At 47.0% G+C, this 20616-nt stretch overlaps 1 protein-coding gene across 4 annotated transcripts in view; it reads left to right on the forward strand.

The window, feature by feature from the left end:
• LOC138797143 (zinc finger protein 271-like) overlaps positions 1-4109 on the forward strand; it is a 124566-nt gene extending 120457 nt beyond the window's left edge. For 3 of the 4 annotated variants that reach the window (XM_069976942.1, XM_069976944.1, XM_069976943.1), the window contains 4 exons: positions 63-141; positions 252-346; positions 531-651; positions 2385-4109. In XM_069976942.1, coding sequence (XP_069833043.1) covers positions 63-141; positions 252-346; positions 531-651; positions 2385-4039 — 1950 coding nt within the window. In that variant the 3' untranslated portion in view covers positions 4040-4109. The remainder of the gene's footprint in view (positions 1-62; positions 142-251; positions 347-530; positions 652-2384) is intronic. The other variant, XM_069976945.1, reaches the window with a different exon arrangement.
• Positions 4110-20616: the final 16507 nt, after the last annotated feature.

The raw sequence follows: 20616 nt of genomic DNA on the forward strand, positions 1-20616 counted from the left end.
GTTCACCCTGAAATGATGACTCTTCCAAAAGTCTTTTTTTTTTAATCTCCTTCTCTGTTTAGGGTGAAAATCTGATCGATATTAAAGTTGAGATAAAAGATGAAGCAAAAGAGGAGACAGATTTCTGGTCCAATAAGCCGTGTAAGGAGCGGGAGAGTAAAACCTGTATTACTGGTCCCTTAGATCCTCCTCCTCCTCCTGATGACATGTAGCAGTGTATAATGGATTGTCTCCCTGTGTGTTCCCTACAGATGGAGGCAGTGACAGGAATCCACCAGAGAGGTGTCCCCGTCCTCTGTATTCCCAGGACTGTCCAGAGGGAAATGTCCCAGCAGACAATCAGCAGGTAGATGAGGCTGATGCTATAGCACTATATCTCTATAGCGCCCCCCGGTGCTGGTGGTTGTTGCTCCTGCACTCATAGATGTGATGAGGCTGATAGATACATGTTGCTGGTTTCTTATGTTGATGTGTTAGATTTTCCCTCCTGTCTGCTGGATTGTACTGAATTGTTCTATATGTCCCATCAGGGGGGAGATCAGGTGACTAATATTAAAGTGGAGGATGAAGCAGAAGAAGAGAGGATGAGGGGCGATCCCCCGTGTATGAGTGAGGTGAAGGAGGAGGAGATGCCGGCAGCTGCTATACCAGGTATGGCTGCTGATAGGGGCGATTATCTGCCCGTGTAATAGCACCTAGCAACATACAACAAACAATAAGTCGTGTATCGTTGTCTTTCAAAAAAATCAGGAAAAAAAATCATTGTCTGTAGTTTGTCGATCGTTCACATATCTGTTTATCTAAGTCCTTCATGGATTACTGTGCTTTGTCCATTGTCCTAAATGAGTGTGTGACGACCGCGATGAGGATCGGTAACGGTTATTGTCGTTTCCTGTATTATGGTAAGCGATTTTCGATCATTTGCCAAAGCTTTTGTTCCACGACCATTTATCGTTGATTGGAGAACACAAAAATAGCCTCATCTAATAGAAGCCTTACGTGTTGCTTCCTATGGGCTCCTGTTTGGCACTGCAACAGTAGACAGGCCTTCAACAACGGCCCATGTGGGTGGCAGACTACAGCTCCCGTCATGCGGTGCTGACCTCTATGTGAGTAGCTCTTCACACTCAGACTCTGCTCATTCAGGGCGGATGCTCTATCATCGGCTCAGATTCTGCTCCGTCAGGGCGGACGCTCTATCGTCGCGCAGATTCTGCTCCGTCAGGGCGGACGCTCTATCATCGGCTCAGATTCTGCTCCGTCAGGGCGGACGCTCTATCGTCGCTCAGATTCTGCTCCGTCAGGGCGGACGCTCTATCATCGCTCAGATTCTGCTCCGTCAGGGCGGACGCTCTATCATCGGCTCAGATTCTGCTCCGTCAGGGCGGACGCTCTATCGTCGGCTCAGATTCTGCTCCGTCAGGGCGGACGCTCTATCGTCGCTCAGATTCTGCTCCGTCAGGGCGGACGCTCTATCATCGGCTCAGATTCTGCTCCGTCAGGGCGGACGCTCTATCATCGCTCAGATTCTGCTCCGTCAGGGCGGACGCTCTATCATCGGCTCAGATTCTGCTCCGTCAGGGCGGACGCTCTATCGTCGGCTCAGATTCTGCTCCGTCAGGGCGGACGCTCTATCGTCGCTCAGATTCTGCTCCGTCAGGGCGGACGCTCTATCATCAGCTCAGATTCTGCTCCGTCAGGGCGGACGCTCTATCGTCGCTCAGATTCTGCTCCGTCAGGGCGGACGCTCTATCATCAGCTCAGATTCTGCTCCGTCAGGGCGGTCGCTCTATCATCAGCTCAGATTCTGTTCCGTCGGGGCGGACGTTCTATCATCAGCTCAGACTTCCTATCATCTGCTGTTTTGTAGACGAGGATCTCCTCTTCCTATAATTTGTCCTCTATCGTCCCCTAAACCATTTGACTCCACCCTTTGGCACATAGTTACGTTGTGTATCCAGAAAGGTTTCCCTAAAGGTCCTGGTCTTGCCAGATGTATGCGGCACTCACTTACTGTTGTTCTCTGTTATCAGCCATTATTGGACTTTCCTTCTATACTATAAAGCCTGTCCGGATGCCGATAGAGGACATACTCCTCCATGCTTTAACACTGAGATGTGGTGCCTGTGCAGCCGACCAATCACAGCTCAGCTTTTATTTTCTAGAGTCTTTCGGTTATATGACTCTGAGCTCTGATTGGTTGTTATAGGGGCGGGTCCCTGTTATCGTGTTGAAGCTTTAATCAAACTTGCAGTTTTGGTGGCGCTCTCTCTCCGCTTCTGTGGTTAGGTGGAGTATTTCAACCTGCTTATAAAATATTGTACATTGATGTCGCTTGGATTTAAAACCAATGTCTCAATGTGTTTTTTTCTAAACTCTAACAGGAAATGCTGGTAATATCTCTGAGGAGAACATCGTGCTGTGGCTGAATTATAAAGAAGAAGCTGGCGGTGGGAAGCAGCACTCCTCAGGAGAAGCCCTCCTCCCCCTTACTGTACATCCAGGACGTCACACTACAGATTTATCATATAATCCTCCTGACCATGAGGAACCTTCTCCTGACCGCTCACACACCGCGACCACAGGGACAGAGCCAAAAGTCGGGCGAAAGATTCAAAGTGATGGATGTAGAAAACAGTTACCAAAAAACTCAAGTGTTTTTACACACAACAGAATTTGCACAGGAAAGAATCTCTATTTGTGTTCAGAATGTGGGAAATGTTTTATGTTCAAATCAAAGCTTGTTATACATGAGAGATATCACACCGGAGAGAAGCCTTATTCATGTTCCAATTGTGGCAAATGTTTTACCCGGAAATCACTTCTTCTTATACATGAGAGAAGTCATACAGGAGAGAAACCATATTCATGTTCAGAATGTGGGAAATGGTTTAGAGATAAATCATATCTTCTTAGACACCAGAGAATTCACAGGGGAGAAAAGTTGTATTCGTGTTCAGAATGTAGCAAATGTTTTACACAGAAATCCCATCTTATTAGACATGAGAAAACGCACACAGGAGAGAAGCCACATTCATGTTCAGAATGTGGGAGATGTTTTACAAACAAATCATATCTTGTTACACATCAGAGAAGTCACACAGGAGAAAAGCCGTATGCATGCTCAGAGTGTGGGAAAAGTTTTATAAATCAATCAACACTTGCTATGCATCAAAGAATTCACACAGGAGAGAAGCCATATGCATGTCCAGAATGTGGGAAATGCTTTATCGATAAATATCAGCTTGTTTTACATGAACGGAGCCACACTGGAGAGAAGCCGTATTCATGTTCAGAATGTGGGAAAGGTTTTATAAAACAATCAAGTCTTGTTGTACATAGGAGAAGTCATACAGGAGAGAAACCATATTCATGTTTAAAATGTGGAAAATGGTTTACAGATAAGTCATATCTTGTTAGACATGAGAGAATTCACAAAGGGGAGAAGCTATATTCATGTTCTGAATGTAGTAAATGTTTTATAAACCAATCAAACTTTATTTTACATGGGAGAAGTCACACAGGAGAACAGCCATATTCATGTTTAGAATGTGGGAAGTGCTTTACAGATAAATCTCATCTCATTTTACATGAAAGAAGTCACACAGGAGAGAAGCCATATTTATGTTCAGAATGTGGGAAATGTTTTACAACTCAATCAAGTCTGGTTGTGCATAGGAGAAGTCATACAGGAGAGAAGCCATATTTGTGTTCAGAATGCGGGAAATGTTTTACAGAAAAATCTACTCTTGTTACCCATCAGAGAAGTCACACAGGAGAGAAACCATATTCCTGTTCAGAATGTGAAAAACGTTTTACACAAAAATCCCAACTAGTTAGACATAAGAGAATTCACACTGGAGAAAAGCCGTATTCATGTTCAGAATGTGGGAATTGTTTTGTAAATCGATCAAATTTTATAAGACATGAGAAAATTCATAAAGGAGAAAAGATGCACTCGTGTTCAGAATGTGGGAAATGTTTCAGAGAAAAAGCCCATCTTGTTAAACATGCGAGAACTCACTCAACGCAGAAGTAGTTTTGATGTTTTTATGTGAAAGCATTTACAAAGAAACCATGCTCTTTGAAGTGTCAGAATTTATATAAAAGGAAAAAAAAAAAATCTCACCTCTGGTTATTCTTGGACATTCTTGGGATTGGGTCACCTACATTTTTTGACTGATTTGATATCTATTATTTTGTATTTTTTTTTTTTTAATCCTTTTTCTCCATTGTTGTTAGGGCTTATTATATTGCTATAGGGATGAGTGACAGGTGTCATACTGCAGTCTCATAGACAGTAGATGGCAGCAAACCCAATAAGAGCAGCCATTTGTACCCTAGAGCTGGGAGGGAGAGGTTGTGATACATAGAGCTTGTTCACCTGACCCAGAAATCTACATAGAGCAATGGAGTCCTGGACGATAATCGTTTTGTGTAATAGGCCATATTTTAGCGATCAGCCGATGATTTAGAACATAATCTAAAATCCCAATAACGATCTAAAAATTGTCTGGAAAACCCTCCCCCCCTCCCCCCCCCCCCCCTCTGCTCCCCTGCTTGATGTCTGTCTGTGCATGTAATAGCACAGACACTGAGCAGGAAACGAGGAGCAAGGGAGCACTGACCTGACAGGTCCGCACTTGCTTCTAAATATTGGGCAGTCTTGAATGGCACCTTGTACTGTAGTCTGTATCTACTGTATGTAGAGACTAAGGGGACAGACCTTGTACTGTAGCCTGTATCTGTGTGACAATTTACACCATTTCTATAGAGACTAAGAGGACAGACCTTGTACTGTAGTCTGTATCTACTGTATGTGACAATTTTCACCATGGCTACAGAGACTAAGAGGACAGACCTTGTACTGTAGCCTGTATCTGTGTGACAATTTACACCATGTCCTGTATTACTCAGAGCTTTGGGAATTTTTCTTATTAGTGCTATAAAATTGTTATTGTTCAGCCTGACGTATGATCCCTGTTCTGGGGACAGACCGTACAATGCACATGTCCCCATGCTGGAGACAGACCGTACAATGCACATGTCCCTGTGCTGGGGACAGACCGTACAATGCACATCTCCCTGCGCTGGAGACAGACCGTACAATGCACATGTCCCTGTGCTGTATACAGAACGTACAATGCACATGTCCCCATGCTGGAGACAGACCGTACAATGCGCATGTCCCCGTGCTGGAGACAGACCGTACAATGCACATGTCCCCGCGCTGGAGATGCTATCAAGGGGTAGCATCTCAATATCAAAGCATGAATGGACTAGACATTTAGACAACAGGAATGAATATGGTTGTGAGTGTTGAAGTGTGTGTTTCCCAAGCTCAAGGCACAGGTGACAGTGACGAGAGAGAAAACCCTGGTGGCAGGACTTCACCTAGGGGTGCCTAACGTACTCTGGTTACAGGTAGTTAGTGCGTGAACCATCTGACAGGAAGCCAGGACAACTTAACTGCTGGCGGGGGACCCTCAATATTCCAGCCAGTTAGACAGTAGGTTTCCAATGAAATGAGTTACCCTACTGGAAAGAGAACTGTGAAGACCTGTGTACTGCCTTGGGTGTCTGTATGAAGTGTCTTGGACACCTGAAAGAGAAAAGAACAAAATAATAAACGCAAACATACATGGGGGCCCCTTACATACCGGTCAATCATACAACACAATTATCCAATAGGCCAAACACACGAAAGGGTATCCAAGGTGCAATATGTATGAACAAGTGTGACTGTTAGGTAAGACTATGTGTAGCAACTACTATGTTGGGACAAGACAGAGATGAACAAACACTGGAAACAAAAGGGAAATACAAAAGACAACAAAAAGTGCGAGGTCTTGAGGAGAACTGACTCAATTAGATCTGGAGAAAAAAACTACTCTTTCCAGTTGTAGATACAGTAGATATAATAATACTATGCATGGAGAAAATAGAAGATCCTTCTGAAAAATACACGCTTTAGAGAATACTCCTTTAGAAAATAGACTTTCTCTGAGGCTATAGATATGTAGACTGACTTCTTTACTCAGAGGAGGAGGAAACTATCTAACTCTGACACAAAAATATACTTCTTTCAAAAGAGACACTCAGGCTATCTGAATAACCTTTCTGCTTACTCAGAGGAGGAAATAGACATGACTTTAAATACTGAAGTGCAATACTAGAGTGCAATAATAAACTTCTGACAATCACATAAGTATGAAAGTGCTTTAGGAAGAACTGGATAAGTGTCTCTGGTAGAGTCTCTTTAGGCAATATAGACCATCGTACATGTAAAGGCTCTGGGACAGGGACGAGAGAACAGTTTGGTCAATGAGTGTCCATCAGCACATAGGTGGATAAGGTAAGGAGCTTGGTCAGGAGGACCACGTGCGAACCTTAAACGTTGCAAAACTCTTTTTTATCAAACAGCAAACAAAACAGGAACAGTTTAAGGACTTTGGTCTCTATAGCGAACTATGGCGAAGAGGCAGGAGGAACCTCATTAGGCCCCTTCTCCTTCCTCTGCTTTTTCTTCTCCCACGGATAATAGAAGCGTGGGGACGGTGGAGCAGAGGCGTCCGCAGACGCGGTGGTGACCACAATAGTAGGGGTCACTGTGGTGATGGGGGAGATGATGGGCGCCACATGGTAGGTGACCGTAGTGGTGGAGCAAGCGGCTTTAGCCACAGCAGCAGAGCAGGCTGCGGTGGTAGCTGAACCTGGAGCCCTGGAAGCAGCAGTGATAGAACCCAGAGGCTTAAAATCCTGCCAATCTTCATCCCAGTTCTCTGAGGTAGTTGGTAGAAAGGGCCGCTGTACCGGGTTCTTAGGCCGGGTAACGGCTGCAGCCCATGGACCCTTTGGGGATCCCACCAGGGTATACTCAATAACTTCTCCAGGGACAAGGTTATTGAGATAGGCGGGTCGGTAGTCCCGCATTACAGCTCGTCTGTTCACCAGCACCAGTAACCCAGTGTACGAATCCATGACCAGGCCGTACCCCCGTCCCTTGTCAAATTTGGTCACTGTACCTTATCTCCTTTCTAGGGGAGCAGCACCTGGTCGAGGCCTTTCCAGTTTATGGATGAACAACCGCTCCGATGCAGCATTGGAGTTTAGAAAGGGAGTATATGGGTGACTCCAAAGCGGAGCATAATCCGGATAAGGCACAGGTGGAGGTGGTCCCGGCGCTAGGCCGGGTCGGGTAGAGAAGGTATCACCGGCAGTAGGGGCTGCGATGGACTGCCGGGCGGTGGTATCTGCTGCAGGTGCCGTGGTAGCCATAGCGGGCGCAGCTTTAGTGGCAGGGGATAGAAGAGCAAGAGCCCGCTGTATATCGTCCACCAACTGCATGACCCTAGGCTCCCGGCGAAATACCCATCGCGGGAGAGGTGGAGAATCACGGCCAGGGGGTCGCCACAGGGGAGATGGGGCCCTTAGAGAGAGTCTTACCCCCGAGCTCCGGGTCTGGAGGCACTGTCAAGGACCCATCTACGATCCGGTCATCGTCGGAGGAAAGCGATGGTCCGGTAGAGAAGGTATAGCGTGAGGAGCCGGAATGCTCGGGGCTGGAGGCACCGCTGAGACCATAAGAAGTCCCCTCACCTTTGTCAGGGGAGCTTGGTGTGGAGGCCCGGCTTGGTTCCCCATCTCCGGACCGGACGGAACCCCAGCTGCTGTCACTGTCCGAGGGCAGCGGGGCTAGCAAGCAGGGTGGACCGAGCGTTGGCAGGGAGACTGGTAGTTCCGGTAGCACAAGAACAGCTGCGGCAGGAACGCGCTCCTTGCAGGACGCCATCTTGCTGCGCACTGGCATGGTCTTGAGGACCTGGGAGGAGGCGGAGCGCAGAGGCTGAAATTCCGGTGCAGTAATCTGCAACAGTGACATCATCTGGCACAGGCAGCCAATCAGGAGCAGTCAATGCAAAGTCTATGGCGCCGGGCGATTCCCGCTCTTTAGTGGCATGACGGTTAACCCCCTCCTTTCCGGGGTATGGCGCAGTTAGAAATTAACTGGAGCAGCAGAGCACAGACCACTCTCCTAACAGGGGAGAGAGACTGCAGGGAACACACCTATCCCCTCTGAGGTAGGGAACAGGAACTGAGGGCTAGAGGAAGTCACATGGCAACCCCTGGCCAAAGCTTGACGGCCATTGGGGTTACCATGGTAACAGGGCACGGTCACGTGATCACCAGCCTTTGCATAACCACCATACAGAAATATGCACAGAGGAATATACAGGAAACCGGAGTATAACCATAGAACGTGAGAGTTGTAGGGGGAGAAATGGCAAACAGTTGCAGTTTATATGCTTTCCAGAACAGGAATGACTAGGACCAAGAGGTAGATAAAAAATGACAGAGAGCCTGTTCTGGGACACTGCACTAATAACCCTAATGGTAAAAATGAGATCATAAGTACGGACGGAACTGAAAAAGTCACAATAAAAACACATATTAGCTGCAAATCAGTAGGGATCATTTATTGCATTCAATGTCCATGTAGAAAACTGTATATAGGCCGCACTAAACGGCAATCAGGGAAATGTATACAAGAACATCGATATAACATCCGTAGGAAATATATAGGCGATCCATTATCACGTCGCTATGCAGACTGTAATGGCGGGTCATTTCAGGGGAAAAATACAACCACATTGGGGGGGTGGGGGTTGGAAGCCATGTCTAGGGCCGAGAGCCGCTACATTTTTTTTACTAAATACATCAATTCCAAACGGCCTGAATGCAGATTTGGAGCTTTTTGTTTTTCTAGAATAGAATTAAATAAAATAGTGGTCCTGTAGGATCAGTTTTGTAATATTCTGTAATAACTGAGATATTTTTAATCTAATAAAGGTGAACAATATATAGGGATATAGCGATATTGCACACTCTAGCTGATTTGCATACAGGGATATTGCACACTCTAGCTGATTTGCATACAGGGATATTGCACTTTAGCTGATTTGCATACAGGGATATTGCACACTCTAGCTGATTTGCATACAGGGATATTGCACTTTAGCTGATTTGCATACAGGGATATTGCACACTCTAGCTGATTTGCATACAGGGATATTGCACACTCTAGCTGATTTGCATATAGGGATATTGCACACTCTAGCTGATTTGCATACAGGGATATTGCACACTAGCTGATTTGCATACAGGGATATTGCACACTCTAGCTGATTTGCATACAGGGATATTGCACTTTAGCTGATTTGCATACAGGGATATTGCACACTCTAGCTGATTTGCATATAGGGATATTGCACACTCTAGCTGATTTGCATACAGGGATATTGCACACTCTAGCTGATTTGCATATAGGGATATTGCACACTCTAGCTGATTTGCATATAGGGATATTGCACACTCTAGCTGATTTGCATACAGGGATATTGCACACTCTAGCTGATTTGCATACAGGGATATTGCACACTGTAGCTGATTTGCATATAGGGATATTGCACACTAGCTGATTTGCATACAGGGATATTGCACACTCTAGCTGATTTGCATACAGGGATATTGCACACTCTAGCTGATTTGCATACAGGGATATTGCACACTAGCTGATTTGCATACAGGGATATTGCACACTCTAGCTGATTTGCATATACTGTGCCATGAAACACGGCAACGAAACCGCAGCATGAAGACAAAATGATAGAATCAGCTGGAGGTGCCAATAAAGAATGAGGTTTTATTATCAAGAAAAGCAGATTGCAAAAAGGTGGACATAGGAACTCTCTATATGTAAGATGGAATGTGCCGAACCCATGAAGGATGGAGCCCCTCTCTGTAACCTCAACCCTGATGAAGACAAACACTTTACTTAGCTGAAACACGTTGGTTTTTGAGTCTCTACAGGGATCCGTAGGGGGGAGAGTGACGTCACTCGGTTCCGTGAACCTTTCTTCTTGGGGGGATCAGCCGCTGGCCGGGGCATCCCTATTCAAACAGCCTGGGAAAGATACTGCACATTTTTGCACCATAATTGGACCTTGAAGCATCGCCAACGTACCAGATCTCCGTCTGCCATTACCACCAACATTGGAGGACTACTACGCCTATGAAGTTTTTACTGCACGACTTCTACAGGTACTCTCATCTATTCCACAGTGATATCTAGCCTACAACTATAAAGGAGTCCTATCATTGACTTTAGTACTTCAGCTCATAGTTTCTACACTTGGCACTTCAGTATTCATTTGTAGTTGACTTTTATCCATTTCACAGTGACATACAGCGTGCAATTATATAAAGAGAGACCTATTGTTGCACTTGTAGTACTACAGCAAATGTTTTTACTTGCGCTTGGCACTTTAGTACTTATTATTTAATCTGCCTGTTTTGAGTATTCACCCTGGTCAGTACTGGGGCGGGCCTACGTCTGGTCAGTACTGGTGTGGGCTTACATCTGGTCAGTACTGGGGCGGCCCTACCTCTGGTCAGTACTGGTGTGGGCTTGCATCTGGTCAGTACTGGTGCGGGCCTATGCCTGGTCAGTACTCGTGGGGGCTACGTCTGGTCTGTACCGGGGCGGCCCTACCTCTGATCAGTACTGGTCCCGGCCTACGTCTGGTCAGTACTGGTCCGGGCTTACGTCTGGTCAGTACTGGGGCGGGCCTACGTCTGGTCAGTACTGGGGCGGGCCTACGTCTGGTCAGTACTGGGGCGGGCCTACGTCTGGTCAGTACTGGTGTGGGCTTACGTCTGGTCAGTACTGGGGCAGGCCTACGTCTGGTCAGTACTGGGGCGGGCCTACGTCTGGTCAGTACTGGTGTGGGCTTACGTCTGGTCAGTACTGGGGCAGGCCTACGTCTGGTCAGTACCGGTGTGGGCCTACGTCTGGTCAGTACTGGTGTGGGCTACGTTTGGTCAGTACTGGGGCGGGCCTACGTCTGGTCAGTACTGGTGTGGGCTTATGTCTGGTCAGTACTGGGGCGGGCCTATGCCTGGTCAGTACTGGTGGGGGCTACGTCTGGTCAGTACTGGTGGGGGCTACGTCTGGTCAGTACCGGGGTCCGGGGCGGTCCTACCTCTGGTCAGCACCAGTGTGGGCCTACGTCTGGTCAGTACTGGGGCGTGCCTATGCCTGGTCAGTACCTGGGCAGTCCTACCTCTGGTCAGTACCGGGGCGGGCCTACGTCTGGTCAGTACTGGGGCGGGCCTACGTCTGGTCAGTACCGGTGTGGGCCTACATCTGGTCAGTACTGGTGTGGGCTACGTTTGGTCAGTACTGGGGCGGGCCTACGTCTGGTCAGTACTGGTGTGGGCTTACGTCTGGTCAGTACTGGGGCGGGCCTATGCCTGGTCAGTACTGGTGGGGGCTACGTCTGGTCAGTACCGGGGTCTGGGGCGGTCCTACCTCTGGTCAGCACCGGTGTGGGCCTACGTCTGGTCAGTACTGGGGCGTGCCTATGCCTGGTCAGTACCGGGGCAGTCCTACCTCTGGTCAGTACCGGGGCGGGCCTACGTCTGGTCAGTACCGGGGCGGGCCTATGCCTGGTCAGTACCGGGGCGGGCCTACGTCTGGTCAGTACTGGGGCGGGCCTATGCCTGGTCAGTACCAGGTGAATTGGTTTGCGACTCTTTTTGTGACCTTTTTACTTAGATGCATTTACTATGATGACACATGCGACATGTAACATATTGGAACAAAATAAACACCGACCCACATTGCAATAGTTGCAGACATAAGACTCCTTAGTAGATGTGGCCCATATTCTCTGATTTCTTATTCTCTTGACCCAGCGGAGTTTGTGAAGCTCGAGGACCCCTCCATAGAGATAACAGCCCCTCACTGCTTCTTCACTTACATTTTGACCAATAAATCACTTAAATGTTTAACTCTCCTCGCTGCCATTGGTGGACGAGTGTCCAAACCTGACAGCGTCCTTAGCTACTGGAGTAGTCTCTAACTCCCTTCAGTCTCTGCTCACTGACAGCCATGCTGCCACTCAGAGATCTCTGGTCAGATGGTTTTGTTTGGAGCCAGGTGCCCCGCTCCAGTCAGCTCGGCCGGCTCCAGTCAGCTCGGCCGGCTCCAGTCAGCTCCGGCCGGCTCCAGTCAGCTCCGGCCGGCTCCAGTCAGCTCCGGCCGGCTCCAGTCAGCTCGGCCCGCTCCAGTCAGCTCGGCCCGCTCCAGTCAGCTTGGCCCGCTCCAGTCAGCTCCGCCCGCTCCAGTCAGCTCCGCCCTCTCTAGTCAGCTCTGCCCGGTCTCCTGGCTCCCTATAAGTTGTTGGGGACTTCAGTAGTTGCTGGCTATTGTAGTATACCCTATACAGTGTACCTGCCCCTATCCTTGTGCTTTATTCTGCTATTCCTGACCTCTTGCTGGACCTTCTCTTCATAGCAGCCTGCCCTGTCTCTTGACTATGCCTTTGCCTGGTGATTCAGTACCTCTGCTATTACCCGGACCATCGACTTCTCTCTGTGCTGTTCAGTGTTTCCCTTACGTTCCATTGGCATCACAACATATGAGGTATTATCGCCCCTGGGAGGAAGGAATATTTTAATGAACATAAACAAGATTTTTAATCCCCTCCTCCAGGAAGTATAAATGGGCCCAACCTCCCCAATACATCAGTCCTTTTTTCTTCGTCTCTCCCTAGGGGACATTGTTACCTCCTCCTTCGCCATCTTTCTTTATCAGGTACCTTTGGTTCCTTCTTAAATAACATCGCTGTGTGACCCCTCTGTGGGTCAGGCCTGTTTGTTGCAGGACACTGCTTAGCCATTGTAGGGGCCTGCACGTCTTATTTTCAGATTGCTGCTTGAACGCATCAGCACTGCGGCGCCGGCATAATCATCACTTCCGGCGGCTCCTCCGTTAATGCCGTTTTCATCATCAGGACGCGCCACGCTAATTGGCGGCCCTATATCTGTGGCTGGTGATGGTGGATCAGGTAGGTCTGACTTACTGGTCTTCCTAGGTTGCTTGTCCCCTTGGATATTGCGGTCTTTATTGTTACTTCTTCTGAAGAGTGTTTGTTATCTGTGGCTCGTGAGCACATATAAGTATGGTGGTATTGCAGGTACCCTAGCTAGGCTAGAGTTTTATTACCCTTGTAGAGGAGGTCTATTCAGGGCTATGTTAAATCTGCATTGCCCAAGCCCAACTGGCAAGAGGTCCGCAAAAAGAAAAAAAATTTTCCTGCACAGATTGCGAGACTCCACTTCCTGACGGCTATGAATACCGTATGAAGATCCATCGATTCAGATAAGATTCGTTTTTTCTCTCTTACGGAATGTCTCTTACGGAGTGGCTTTGTATTTCTTCTGGCTGGCGGCTTTTTTTTTCTTGGCTAGATATTATTTATTATCTGTAGCCGGGGGGGGGGGTCTGAATTCAAGGTAATTGATGAAGTGGGATAATCTTCTTCTTGTAAGTCATCTTCCTTATCTGAAGATGAAATGTTTAAGGGTGCATTCACACGTAACGGATCCGCTGCAGATTTCTCACTGTAACCGCCCCCGCCGCCGAAGCATATACATCACCTGCTCCCCGCTCCGGCTTGCTTCGGGGCTCCCGGCACGTCCCACTCGGCCAATCAATGCGCTGCCCCGCCGCAGTTTGTCTGGCCATAGAGTATATTGGGCCGGGATCCGCAGAGGATCTTGCTGTGGATCCGTTGTGTGAAGGCACCCTTAAGGGATCTTTCCTATGGACAGTATTTACAAGCTTCGTAAGGCTGTTCAAACGGAGATTCGCCCTGAAGAATTAGATGACGGAACATCCTCCGCAAAAAAGCTGAGGGCTTTTCATGTCGGAGAGACCTCTGTGTCTATGTTACAGAGTGGAAAAAAATGGAAAAAGCTCCAGTTTTGAGTAAAATATTCAAAAGCTTATATATCCTCAAGAAGGAACATTGTAAGAATTGGATTGACCCTCCTAAGGTGGACACGGCCATTGCCAAACTGTCCAAACGTACAGTATTACCAGCTGTGGACAGCTCAAACCTTAAGGATCTCATGGATAGAAGGGTTGAGGTGACCCTTAAGAGATCCTATACAGCGGCAGCTGCCCAAGGGGCGGTTGCTATATCTTCATTTGAGGTTTCTAGAAGCCTCAGAAGATGGTTGGCAAAAGTCCAGGAAAATCTGGAATCTGGAGTGAGCAAGAACAAGGTCTTTCGCTCCTTCAAGAAGGTCAGCATGGCCATAGATTTCCTTAGTAATGCCGCATCTCAGGAAACTAGGCGAGTGTCCAAGACTATGGCCCTCTCCACTGCCGGTCGGCGGGCATTATGGTTGAAACCCTGGGTTGGAGATGCAAACTCTACGTTTCAGCTTTCCAACATGGAGTTTCAGCCAGGCAGATTGTTTGGCGCTGAGCTTGACAAACTCATGGAGGAAATGTCGGATAAAAAAGGGAAGTCGCTGCCACAATCCTACAAATCTCGTGATTCCTTTCGCAGAGCAAAATCGCCTCAACGAGGCAAAGGAAGATACCAGTATAGAGGAAGAGGAAGAATTTTGGAGACTTCCTCTGTATACGGATCTGATATCTCAGGGACATCATCTATGCAGGGATCTAGCCAGCCTCAGCTGGACAGCTTGGAGGCTGATGGGACCATATTAAACTGGGTTCTCGGAGAGAGTTCTTCATGCTCTTTCACATGCACATAGCAGCGCTAAGAATAATCTTACTCTCGTATCTGGAAAATTTTTCAAAGTCTAACAAAAAATGTTCATTCATCTAAACCTTCTACTCCACAATTATTAGAGTTTCTGCAAGAAGGGTTTGATAAAGGGTTGAAGCCCAGTTCTATTAAAGTACAGATCGCGGCTCTCTCAGCTCACCTAAATTTACGTTTTTAAACTATGGAGGTAAAAAACTTTTTGCAGGAAGAAACAAAGGGAAAAAAGCCTCTAAGCCTTCCATCTCTAGATGGATTTGTGACACCATGGCTCTGTTATACTGGTGCCGATCTATCTCCACCTGAATTTACTAGAGCTCATTCCACCAGGGCAGTAGCTTCTAGTTGGGCCGAGCGTTCCTCTGTGCCCCGTAAGGACATATGCCAGGCGGCTACCTGGTGATCACTTTCTACCTTTGTGAAGCACTACAGGCTGGAAACCGTTTGTTCTGCAAGAACAGCATTCGCAAAATCAGTACTCAGTAATCAATAACCCGTCCGATGGGGATCATACTTGCTAATTCCCCATATGTTGTGATGCCAATGGGATGTAACGGAAGCTAAAATTATTAAGTTAATTTGTTTTCCCCGAGACCCATTGGCATCATAAGTCTCCCTCCCTTTGTTTGTATTCTTTATAATTATATTGATGTATTGGGGAGGTGGGGCTCATTTAGACTTCCTGGAGGAGGAGATTTAAAATCTTGTTAATGTTCACTAAAATATTCCTTTGTCCCAGAGGCGATAATACCCCAATGGATCTCAGGGGAAACAAATTAACTGAATAATTTTAGCTTCACCCATCTCAGGACAGGGACCATCTCTGTTACCCGTGTGGTAAGTTGGACAGGATACGGGGCTCACTCATCCGTGTTGCTCTACCTGTTCGCTGACAGTTCCTAACTTTTTTTATTTTTATTTTTGATTCTTAACCTTAAATCTTTCTAACCTGCTCCATACTAAGACATCGCATTTAGTAAATTCACAAAACATTGCATTGAAGAGAAGCCGTAGGTAAAACATGCAACCAATGCATTACATAAACCGAAGAGAAAGTGTCGGGAAAGGAAGAAAGCAAAGGAGGAAGAAGAAAAAAAGTTGGCAGAGAATAGACAACTGAATACAACATGTACTCAGGACCCGACCACCGGGGAGCAAAAGGGACCTAACCAGTCACAGTAAATGGACAACTATAGAGACATGTATAACTAGTGAGGACGAGGTCTTCATCCAGCACAGCGTACTGTCACCACCGCTCTGTATCTAATTAAAGCTGGAGGGTTAGGACCTGTGATGTCTTAATCATGTGACCAGTACATGTGGGGGCGGAGCTCAGCAGTGCAGGATAGAATAGATTGTGGTGAAGGACCTGTCATCATGTGACAGGAGTAGGCGGGGCTCATCAGTGGAGGAAATAAGCGATATAAGAAAAGTTCTATAAGAAGAATTTTACATTGTGTTACTATCAGTGTGTGACCCCCCCCAGCAGTAAGGTAAGCTTACAGGAGGAGGGATGTTACATTGTGTTACTATCACTGTGTGTCCCCAGCAGTAAGGTAAGCTTACAGGAGGGGGGATGTTACATTGTGTTACTATCAGTGTGACCCCCCCCAGCAGTAAGGTAAGCTTACAGGAGGAGGGATGTTACATTGTGTTACTATCAGTGTGTGACCCCCCCCAGCAGTAAGGTAAGCTTACAGGAGGAGGGGTGTTACATTGTGTTACTATCAGTGTGACCCCCCCCAGCAGTAAGGTAAGCTTACAGGAGGAGGGGTGTTACATTGTGTTACTATCAGTGTGACCCCAGCAGTAAGGTAAGCTTACAGGAGGAGGGATGTTACATTGTGTTACTATCAGTGTGTGACCCCCCAGCAGTAAGGTAAGCTTACAGGAGGAGGGGTGTTACATTGTGTTACTATCAGTGTGTGACCCCCCCAGCAGTAAGGTAAGCTTACAGGAGGAGGGATGTTACATTGTGTTACTATCAGTGTGTGACCCCAGCAGTAAGGTAAGCTTACAGGAGGAGGGATGTTACATTGTGTTACTATCAGTGTGACCCCAGCAGTAAGGTAAGCTTACAGGAGGAGGGATGTTACATTGTGTTACTATCAGTGTGACCCCCCCAGCAGTAAGGTAAGCTTACAGGAGGAGGGGTGTTACATTGTGTTACTATCAGTGTGACCCCAGCAGTAAGGTAAGCTTACAGGAGGAGGGATGTTACATTGTGTTACTATCAGTGTGTGACCCCAGCAGTAAGGTAAGCTTACAGGAGGAGGGGTGTTACATTGTGTTACTATCAGTGTGTGACCCCAGCAGTAAGGTAAGCTTACAGGAGGAGGGATGTTACATTGTGTTACTATCAGTGTGTGACCCCAGCAGTAAGGTAAGCTTACAGGAGAAGGGGTGTTACATTGTGTTACTATCAGTGTGACCCCCCCAGCAGTAAGGTAAGCTTACAGGAGGAGGGATGTTACATTGTGTTACTATCAGTGTGTGACCCCAGCAGTAAGGTAAGCTTACAGGAGAAGGGGTGTTACATTGTGTTACTATCAGTGTGACCCCCCCAGCAGTAAGGTAAGCTTACAGGAGGAGGGATGTTACATTGTGTTACTATCAGTGTGTGACCCCAGCAGTAAGGTAAGCTTACAGGAGGAGGGATGTTACATTGTGTTACTATCAGTGTGACCCCAGCAGTAAGGTAAGCTTACAGGAGGAGGGATGTTACATTGTGTTACTATCAGTGTGTGACCCTAGCAGTGAGGTAAGCTTACAGGAGGAGGGATGTTACATTGTGTTACTATCAGTGTGTGACCCCCCCAGCAGTAAGGTAAGCTTACAGGAGGAGGGATGTTACATTGTGTTACTATCAGTGTGTGACCCCCCAGCAGTAAGGTAAACTTACAGGAGGAGGGATGTTACATTGTGTTACTATCAGTTGTTTTACAGAGGTCAGCTAAGCTCCATGGTTCCAGCGAAGGAACGCTTGATGTTTCCGCTGAAACTTTGGGTCAGTGCCTCCTTCTATATCTGTGGAAACAGTATGAACTGCTTTGTTTCAGCATGGCAATGCCCCATTTTGTTTTGCTTGACGGACACAGGGATCCCTGAGCCCAACTCCACTGAGATGAATGAGGATGGTCCCACATCAGCTTCTGACCTCACAAATGCTTTTCTTAACAAATGGGAAAAAAATTCCCACAGTCGTAGTTCAAACTTCCAGAAGATCCAAAGTTTTATCTGCAAAGTGGGCAGCAACATATGGAAAGGTGCTAAAGCACCAGGCCTGTATATATAGATTAATATGTTCTGTTTAACCCTTTCTAGACCCCCCCACCCCCATTAACCCCCTTCTGACCTTATATTTCTACTCAACAGGTGTTCTGCAAGTGGTCAATCGATCAGTCTGGATCTACACCCTCCCGGCTGATCATCCAGATTCTCTTATTGCCTCTAATGCAGCGATGGGGAACCTTCAGCCCCCCCCCCCAGCTATCCAAAACTACAACTCCCAGCATGCCTGGGCAGCCAAAGCTAAACCTCGAATACATTAGAATATCAGCCCTCCGTCTTACAGCATCGGCACTTTTTTTTTTTTTAACAGTCTATTTGGGCAAGAGTGCAGTCTGATGATGGCTTAGGCTGGTTTCACACTACGTTTTTGCTATCCATTTTTTTTCCGTTTTTTGCAAAAACAACGGATGAAAAACAGATGAAAAAATGTATGCCTTTGTGTGCATCCGTTTTTCCATTGACTTCCATTATAAAAAACGGATCAAAAACATAGTCAACCTCATTTTTGTGTCCGTTAAAAAAAAACGGGCACAAAATGGAAGTCAATGGAAAAATGGATGCACACAAAAGGCATGTTTTTTTCATCCGTTTTTTGCAAAAATGTAGTGTGAACCCAGCCTTAAAGACGTTCAGCCATGCTTAAAGCGGTTATCCAGTGCTACAAAAACATGGCCACTTTCTTTCAGAGACAACACGACTCTTGTCTCCAGGTGAGGTGCGGTTTGAAATTAAGCTCCATTCACTTCAATGAAACTGAGCGGCAAAACCCCACCCAATCTGGAGACAAGAGTGGGACTGTCTCTGGAGGAAAGTGGCCATGTTTTTGTACCGCTGGATAACCCCTTTAAAGGGTACCTATCATTTGCAGGGGGCGGCCGGATACACCACAAAAATCCCACCAGCGAGCTGTCCGGTGCGTGCAGGAGATGGAGTTGTTCCGGCTCGGCCTTTGGCTGTATACACTTACAATGCTATTCGTAAAGGGTCAAAATGAAAAACCATCGATAGGACAGCTCAGCCACTGGTCGTGTACACCTGGGTCACACGTAGTATCCACATCCCCACTCCGGCTGGATATGTTCTCCTGGATGAAGCCTCCTCAGGTCAGAATCTAAGGAGATGAAATCCCAAATGGAGAAATCCAGCAAACGGATGAACATCACAGAGTCCACCACTGAATTCTGTATCTTGGAGGATAATGTGAGCCCATCTATCAGAGATCAGAAGAATTCCTTTATTTATATAGCACCAGCTTATGCCACAGCGCTGTACGTATCGTGTCACCACTCCTGTGGCCCCTGTCCCCATTCAGGCTCACAATCTAACATCCACATTCACCTCCCTGGATGTTGCAAATTTTGTGCTTTGTGGGACAGCAACAGTGCCAACCGCTGAGCCACCATGCTGCCCGAAGCTCCAGGAAATGGAAGGTTCCTAGCCAGGTCGTGGGACAGCACCAGTGCTAACCGCTGAGCCACCATGCTGCCCGAAGCTCCAGGAAATGAAAGGTTCCTTGCCAGGTTGTGGGACAGCAGCAGTGCTAACCGCTGAGCCACCATGCTGCCCGAAGCTCCAGGAAATGGAAGGTTCCTTGCCAGGTTGTGGGACAGCAGCAGTGCTAACCGCTGAGCCACCATGCTGCCCGAAGCTCCAGGAAATGGAAGGTTCCTTGCCAGGTCGTGGGACAGCAGCAGTGCTAACCGCTGAGCCACCATGCTGCCCGAAGCTCCAGGAAATGGAAGGTTCCTAGCCAGGTCAAAGCCACAAAGCTGGATTTATTACAATGCTGTCGGCGTCTATATGGGACTTTGCTCGCCATGAAGTCAGATACGACATAAGATACTAGTAGACAATTAGAGATGATCGAACATCGGGAAATCTTAGGTTCGATCAAACTTGAACCTTTTCGAACCTTCAGCATTTGATTCCTGATGCCATCTCGTTCTGTGGGGAAGGTGGAGACGGTCCAAGTACTGGCTGGAAAACAGGGATACAGCCTATGAGCTATGCTGTTACCAGGCGGTACTCGGGCAGTTTCCACCTTCCCCACGAAACGGGAAGGCATCGGGAATCAAAAGCTGAAAGTTCAAGAAGGTTGGATTTCGATCGAACCTAAGATTTCCCGATGGTTGATCATAGACAATAAGGCCTTATGGAAAACATGGATACAACCATGGTTTCCTGGCAGCTCTAGGACAACTTCCAACTTCTCCAGCTGCCGGGAGTCACATGCCGAGCATGCTGGACCAAATAACATTGCCAAACCAAAAAGTGCCAAGTCCGCTCAATACTAATCCTCAGCACTTATAATCCATCAGATGAAAGTCAATCTGTCACGTTTCAGTTTGGAACCTAAATTAGGCTGGGTTCACACTGCGGTTTTGCAGTCAGTTTTTTTTTTCCTACCCGTTTAAAAAAAAAAAAAATGAAAAAATGGATTTGTGTGCGTCCATCCTGATCTGTTTTTCCATGATAAAAAAACGGATAAAAACTAGATCAAAATGGATCATTTTTTTGTACACAAAAATGTGGTCGATCATGTTTGTGTACGCTAAAAAGGATGCGCACAAATACATCCGTTTAATTTTTTTTTGCATAAAACGGATGAAAAAAAAAAATTAATTGCAAAAATGCAGTGTAAACCCAGCCTTGAAAAATCACTTAATTGTAAATCTGTCAC

Source organism: Dendropsophus ebraccatus, chromosome 7, assembly GCF_027789765.1.
Source record: "Dendropsophus ebraccatus isolate aDenEbr1 chromosome 7, aDenEbr1.pat, whole genome shotgun sequence".
Taxonomy (NCBI): domain Eukaryota; kingdom Metazoa; phylum Chordata; class Amphibia; order Anura; family Hylidae; genus Dendropsophus; species Dendropsophus ebraccatus.